The 8,162-nt window shown below is 41.6% G+C and overlaps 1 protein-coding gene across 1 annotated transcript in view; it reads right to left on the bottom strand.

The window, feature by feature from the left end:
- The window catches only part of negr1 (neuronal growth regulator 1), a 177,937-nt gene extending 174,499 nt beyond the window's left edge, over positions 1-3,438 (bottom strand). Inside the window, exon 1 of the mRNA XM_017480445.3 lies at positions 3,053-3,438. Within this exon, the coding sequence (XP_017335934.1) occupies positions 3,053-3,222 (170 nt within the window). The 5' untranslated portion in view covers positions 3,223-3,438. The remainder of the gene's footprint in view (positions 1-3,052) is intronic.
- Positions 3,439-8,162: the final 4,724 nt, after the last annotated feature.

Here is an 8,162-nt window from a genome sequence, read left to right as displayed (position 1 = left end):
CTCCAGCTGTGATCCTTGGAGATGTTTTATCCACTCGAACCGTCCTCTTCACAGTGTGTTGAGACGATATAGACACGCGTCCAATTCCAGGTCGATTCATAACATTTCCAGTCGACTGGAACTTCTTAATTATCGCCCTGATGGTGAAATGGGCGTTTTCAATGCTTGTGTTATTTTCTTATAGACACGCCCCATTGTGTGAAGCTCAACAACCTTTTGCCGCACATCACGGCTACATTCCTCTCTCTTACCCATTGTTATGAATGACTAAGGGAATTTTCAATCAGAATTTTCTCACACAACCACAACACTTTACAAATGGAGTCCAGATACAGCGACGTAGCTTAAACCCGGGTTTAAACTGTCCGATGGGTTGTTTTCTTGGTTGATTTTGCCGTCATAGACTAAAATCACACGTGGTAAAATAATTATTTGGTCGTGAGCTGCGATAGGCCGTTTCAAACACGAATCCCTCAAATCAAACAAGCCCAGAGCAGCACTGACTGCTGTCAATCACGTGTTCGGGACTTCACGGAGAACAAAACCAATCAGACGCACTCACTTCACTCCATTACCTGCATTAATTCTGACATAAACGAACAGACTCAGCTGATGACTGAAAGCTGTGCAGACAGAGATGTCAGTGCTGTGCCTTAAATAAAAGGCTGGTATTGGTCACAGTATGATCAGAGGCATTTAAAATGCTATAATGATGGCAAATACATCTAGAGGGGTGAGAACTAATGATCAATTAATCACTCGATCCATCGTTTAAGCGTCGTCTCAGTGAGCAGGAAATTCCCACCGTGTCTCTTATTGAGCTAAAAATATTAATGCACTTGACTAAAAAAAAAAAAAAAAAAAAACGGGAGATCAGGAAAGCTCCTGACTGAGGAACACGCCCATCATCTCAAAATATTTCCAATTCATCTGTGTCGTTTTATTTTACATTCAAGCCATGGCTTATCACGGTTTTATTCTGAAGAGGACCCAGAAATGAACAGATGAGCATGAGGATGAGATTAGAGCAGGTCCTGTCTATCTATTAAACCCTCTTTTAATGTGATTGTACTGGTAGCTATAGGGTTGCCAGGTTGTATGTAGTGTTTGCAAGTCTATACATTCAACATAAATACCTCCTCCTTGTGAGGAAAAAAAAAAGAAGAAGGCAGGGTTGCCAGATTGAATCAACACTTTGCAAACCAATACCTCCTCTTACTCCTCTCTCCTTGAATTAAAATCATTAAATAATATCAGCATTAATGGTATTTTAAATCTATACAAATGTTAAAAAGTAGGCAGGGTTGCCAGATCGGATTAACAGAAGTTAAAATGTTCCAAAGACTATAAATCTCAAATTCCTTCTAAACATAAATGCTATCTGTGATGTATAGGGTTGTTTATTTCTACAGGACTGGGATTGAGGATTACGCAACTGGAAATAAATATTAAATTTAAAAAAAAAAAAGGCCAAGAGGTTGAAGAAGCACCTGATTTAGGACACGCCCATAATTCTTATTTAAAGCCTTATTTTCTTGCAAGATTTGTCGCTTTGGTTTAACAACGTCCCAGTTGTGAACGAGTAAAAATACGGATAAGAGTGAGGATGAGGTTAGGGAGGCTCCTGTCTACTCAAATCTCAAATCATAGAATATGATCACAGTGCGCAGCTACAGGGTTGCCAGATTGAATCAACTGTTTCGAGCCAACAACACCTTCCTTGTAATATTGCTATTAAGTAAAATCAGTCTGATTGACAGTATTTTAATCCTGTACTGATGGCAAAGTAGAAAAAAAAATGGTTGCCAGATTTGATTAAAATAAGTTAAAACGTTTAGATCTGACTATCAATGACAACCCAAAAGTCCTTCTAAACTAAAATATACATACCATGCTCAAGCTAATTTCTTTCCAAAGCAATGTGACTGAAAATAAGAATCTTAAAAAAAAAAAAAAAAAAAAAAAAAAAAAAAAAAAAAAAGGGAGGTTGAGGAAGGAGCTGCAAAACACCCAAAATTAGAACACGCCCATGAATATATAACAGTTCAAACTGAACACTCTTGTATTCTTATAAGACTTCTCACTTTTGTTTAAAGACGTCCCAGACGTGTATGAGGATGAGGTTTGAGAAGATCTACTCAAGTCTCTTATCATATGATCACAATGGTAGCTGCAGGGTTGCCGGATTGAATCACCCTTCTGCAAGCTCATACTCGTCCCTTTTTTTAACCACCCTTCCTCGGATTAAAGTGTTCAATGACTTACTGACATATTGTTATTTAGCTTCCATACAAATGTTAAAGTGAATGCAAGACAAATAATATTGGGTTGCCAGATTGGATGGAACCGCTTTAAAAAACACCTCGAATTAATGTTATTAAATAATACCAGTGTGAGCGTTGCCAGTTGACTATAAATCATCCTAATGCACACGGTTGCTGGTTTCCACAGCAATACGATTGATCCACTCGTGCGATATATAGAAAACAAATTCAACTTCTCAGACCCAATCTGGCAACCCGGTGTTTCCAGCTCCAAATAGCCCCCATTTTCATGCACTTTAAAACTTCCTACTGTCTTAAATCTACAGTCTGGTGTTGTGCTTTTTAGTGTTTAAAAGTCATGCACGGTGACTTTTTCAAGTCGTTCTTATAAGGGTTCCGGTTTAGGTCGGTGTGGGGAACAAACAACAACAACAACAACAACAACAACAAAAAGAGCTGGCGCGGTTTCCGAAGAAACCTCCTCATCCGTCATTCCTGTTAAGCAATCAATGAAAGTGATGTCTGGGTGTGAGATGAGGAAAGGGGTGAACTTTAAAAGGTCTGAAAGGGTGCGTTTGGTTGGTGGGTTGTGTTTTGGGGGATTGGGAATGTTTTGGCACTCCTTAAAGAAGTGCACTGTAGGGTGAAATAGTGGAAGCGTGCGTGCGCGCGCGCGCGCTGTGTGGCACACACTGCTGAGCAGAGAGTATATTAGATGGGGTAGTAATGTGGTCTGTTGTTTATGATCACAAAGGTGTGTGTGTGTGTGTGTGTGTGTGTGTGTGTACCTGAGCAGCGCCGTGTCTCCTTGCCGGCTCACCACACTTTCGCTCGAGGCATAGTCCACAGTCTGCCCAGCAGGCAAGCACGAAGGCAAAAAGCAGCAAAGGCTGAGGATGATCGCGGTGAGCCACTGACCGGAGACACACGCATCCTGCACCGCACTCATAATGTCCATCACCGCGGGTTGAGTGCTCACCACTGCACCGCAAGCACACACAAAAAAAAAACAAAACAAAAAAAAAACAAACAACACCAATAATAATGCTCGAAAAAATAAATTAATCCTGCTTTTCCTCCTCTCCCGAGATATCACCGAGGCGCTCTGCTCCGTGCTCTCCGTTCTCCACCAGCTTTGTTTTGGATGCAGTGTGAGTGTGTGTGTGTGTGTGCGCGCGCGTGTGCGTATGTGTGTGCGTGTCCGCTGCCTCTTGCACCATCTAGCGAGCAAGGCCGGCAAGCTCTCAGCGCGCGCGAGCTACTAGCCCGTTGCCAGGCGCCCGTTTCCCTAGCAACATGTTCCCTGTAGCTCGTGACACTTATCCCATTAACCGTTTGGGCGCTACAGCGTTTCCGGTTTTAATTTCACTCACAAAATGCAGTGCAGTCTGATCTACACTCATATACACACAACAACAACAACAACAACAACAAGCACTTATTCATACCATTCTCAAACCTGATTGGTCAAAAGGTGTTGATTCATTTTCTAGAAGAAAAAAACAAAACAAAACAATAGCAAACCCTCATAGAATTTGTAATGGTTTTAATGGGAATTGTATTGGTTTTAATGGAAACTGTAATGGTCACTGTGGGTATCTACTCGTCATTTTTTTTTTTTGCCTTCTATTTGGTGGCACGTTATGTCTAGTGGATACCATTAAGAACCGATAACGGTTTTAATGGTTAGCTGACGGCTTGCGGTTGTATTTGTAGCGGAAGCCATTAGAATTTCTGTGATGGTTCCCTTTGCTTTTGGTTTTTCAGCAGGGCTGACACGATCACAGCTTTAGATTCTAATACGTTATCGTTTCCATGGTAACTAACTTGTTTCATGGACGTTCCACAACATTAAGTGTAACTATAAACGGGTTAAAAAATCACGAGGTGTTGTTCTTTAATGAACAGAAATATGTCATCGTTGGCTAATTGATGTGGTGTAAGAGGAATAAAACACATCTGGACGTGCGTTATAGGACAACAATCAGACTTCGAGGTGGTAACAGTAACTATTCTACGTCACCGATCAGCATGACGTCTTCTGACGTGACAATGCTACACCCTCATCTCGTGCTGAGACGATACAACGTGCGTGTAAAGAGTGATACACGCTGGAAAAACACACTGGACAACATTCTCACAACTCGGCGGTTGTTTATTCAGAAATGCGGTCCAGAAGGCCCATAAAGTAAACACATACCCCGAGCTATCTGTCACCAAAATGACCTAGCGTTCCTTCACCAAAACAAAAACACAAACATTTCCCTAACTCCTTAACTACAAAAAAAATAAATAAATACACAATGGAAAAACCCCAGATCCAACAAAATGGCAGCCAAACCATAGATAGGTAGGAGTACCCTGGAGGCAGCACTGCTAACAGCTATCTGAGCTAGCTACATTAACATACTTATTTTTTTTAGATTGTCTTAATATGTTAGCAAGTTTTGTTTTCCACAGCCGTCATTAAGAATAGCTTTAGAAATGCCCTGAAATCCATTCCACACGGACAACACCACTTAAAACCAGTCTTATCCTGTCAGGCACGACGCTAGTTAGCTAGCTAGCTGTAGCCAGCAAAGCTTCTTATGTCATAGCCTCAGGCAGGAGTTTTCCTAGAAACGTAATAATAGAAATTTCCCCGACCCTCTCACTACGAATTCCTTTTATGAACACTATCCTAATCTATAAATGTTCGACCCATTATTCAGCACCTTCCTGAACGTTTGCGCTCCAGATGTCGATTATAAACACGTACCGTAGCTTCAAGAGAACGTTACTTACACGCTCATACACTACATGCTCGGTCGTCGTGTTATCGAGGTACATGTCGAGTTGACGCCTTTCATGTTGTCACCTGGCCTGTCCATCCGGTTTAAAATGATGATAATTCAATAATAATCGCAGCAATCTTGGTGCTAGTCGATAGTATTCTCCACCTCACTTCAAATCGTGTTATATATTTATGTATTATAAACTACACAACGTTCACGGAGCCCAGTTCGAGAACCATGGGTGTCTATGCGCTGGTATTTTAAAGCGTTATTACGTGTTTTGCATTTAAAAAAAAAAATTTTAACTGACATGCCCAGACAGATCAGCTGGTGACTGTAGTAACGCAGTGATAAATATAATCGCTCTGATCATTGGTCGGTTTCTGACACGGTAACAGGAAGAAAAATAAAAGGAAGCAACAGATAATAACATATTGTGGCTTTCTCTTGACCATTTCTGAAGGTTCTCCCTAACGATATCACATAAATAACGATAATCCGAAAGAGATGAGGCGTAGAGATTTTACACGGGGAACGATTTGGACATTTTTCTGTCCCACCCCTTACAAATTGAGCTCTGGCAATGTTTCCCAAAGCTGGTACAAGCGAGCACCTGCTTTTCTTGCTCCAGCGCATCTGAATCTACAAATTGGCTAATTATCCTAAACCCAGGCACTAGAAACTCAGTGTTAGTGCTCATTATTTTGATTATGTCCTGTAATTTTTGAACGGTAGTCCTGCAGTTATCATCACTACGCTAGTTAGTTCGTTTGGTCGGTCTGACCTCTGGATAAAATGGTGAAATGAAGCACTGAATACATACACTTATTCCTCTTATACGAGAGCCATTTTCCAACGATTACAATCTGGAATATATTCGATACCGCCGCTGCATACTTCTTATCCATTTATAGTTACATTTCATGCTGTGGAACGTGCACAAAAACAAGTTCGCGCTTAACGTAAACCGAACAGTTTTATGACCGTCCAGGGGAAATATTCACCCAAAGAAATTTCCAGATCCTACACGTCTAAACGAGATTCTCCCTGAAATGTCGAACACTTCAAATAGTTGATTATATTTTATTTCATTATTTTATTTCCCCGCGCCACGCCGTCCGACGTTCCCTTCGGAATTTCACGCATCGACGTACAGCCGGTCTTCGTTACGGAACCGCATACGGTTTTATTTTTTATTTTACGAACGCTTCGAGTGCGGTTAATTATCCGTCGTGCCGTTCGCGCTAATAGACGACCGCTTGAAGCCGTGGGCTGCGTCCCGAACCGCGTACTTACCGAAATGTGTGTATTTTTCCGACTATATAGCGGGTAAGTACGCGGTTCGGGACGCAGCCGTGCTCTCTCGTTCGCCGTCAAACGGTCGAGCGCTGCCGTGTGTGTACGTGTCCTGTCGCACGATGCGGTGAAAACTCTCACACGGCGTTAATAGCGTGATTAAGGCGTGTACGCGTCTGTGACGCGACTAAAACGGGAATACTCCACACGCCTTAATTCCATCTGTGTTTACTTCGAGTGTGACTTTAATGGGATTAAGGTCATCGATAATCTCCGTCTACATGCCGGTTTCTTAATCAGAGTATCGTCTTAATCGGGTCCATATCGGATTATCGTCGTCCGTGTAGACGTACCGGATGAGAATCTTCACCGTTTATACTCCTGCGTAAAACGTTATTGTAGCTATCCCACTATGCGTTTGTTTTAACTGCCCCGTCGCTTAAAGTACAACCCTGTAAAATCCTAAACCGGTATTTTTGCTGTAAAATAACTACAGTGAATGTTCTCAGAAAGTAACCAAATTATTGTAGAAAATTCACTTTTCTCTCAATTCGCTCCGGAACCCCGTGCATCACTTGACTCGGCTCGAAATCGTCCCCACGTGTGTCGGCTGTCTGCGCATCGAAGTGAACGGGATTTAATAAGACGGTCGGGCATTCTGTAGAAGGAAAAGAACAGAAAAATCTCATCTTTAAATTAGCCTACAGTATATTTCTTGCGAAAGGCTTGCGCACGCTGTAACGTGTAAGATATACGTGTGATAAGTCAGCATCGAGACTTAACAAGCGAAAGTAATTTTCTGCACCGATGGGTTTTTATTGCGCGGTAAGCAAACTCTAACACTAATTCCTACACGATTACAGAATCATATACGGTAGCCGAGTCTCTGTGGTCTTACTGATGACCTTGTAAAGCATGGTGTAGGTGTTAGAGCATCCTGCCGGTCTCGGTGGGATAGATTTTATTGATTCACTCTATAGTCCTCTCAACATTTGCATCATCTTATATTAGTCTTGGGATTTTTCTTCTTTCCTTCTGTTTTTTTCCACTACTCAGGCAAGCCGGGGGATTCGCGTCGGCCTGACGGTGGCGCTATGGCACAGATGTTGACATGTTTAACCCATGGACATGTCGTCGACCTTGGTTTATAAGTAACCAAGCGTATAAACCTTGCTTTATAGGATGAAAGAGGAGTTGATTATTATCCTAAAACAGCACATCCTGAAGTGTTTTATTCCTCTTATACAAGAGCAATTACAGTCTGAAATATACAGTATTAAATACTGAACTCTTATCCATTTCTAGTTATATTTAACTCTTATCCATTTCTAGTTCCTGTTCGCACTTACGTTATAGCAGCTATATAAATATATATATAGCTCGTTCCCTCACTAGCTTGCCTTTTTTCTCTCGCTTGATGTTAATAAGACAAACAAAGACAGAAAATAAACACAGCTTGCTACCAAGAAATCGCCAAATTCAAAGTTACCGCTTTACCTCTGACACCGGAGACTCCTTCCATAGATCTTAAAGGATGCATTTTTCTTCGTTAAATAACAACATGCTCCGTAACACGTTTCATTTATTATTAGCTGTAAACTATGCGGCGCATCCGCTATACACGTAGCAGCGAACGAGCTGTTACTATAGAAACAATAACGTATTAGAATGATCGTGTCATATAGAATAAACCTGTCGAGCTGCTGTTGTAGAAAATGAATCAACACCTTCTGTCCTTCTGACCCATCACGATGCTGGACACCTCTTTCTGGACATTTGGCCGTTGATGAGCTCTCGTATCACTCGAGCCCCGTTTCCACTAGCGCGT

The sequence above is a fragment of the Ictalurus punctatus genome, chromosome 11, assembly GCF_001660625.3.
Source record: "Ictalurus punctatus breed USDA103 chromosome 11, Coco_2.0, whole genome shotgun sequence".
In the NCBI taxonomy this organism is placed as follows: domain Eukaryota; kingdom Metazoa; phylum Chordata; class Actinopteri; order Siluriformes; family Ictaluridae; genus Ictalurus; species Ictalurus punctatus.
This window is presented reverse-complemented; position numbering and strand designations above follow the sequence as displayed.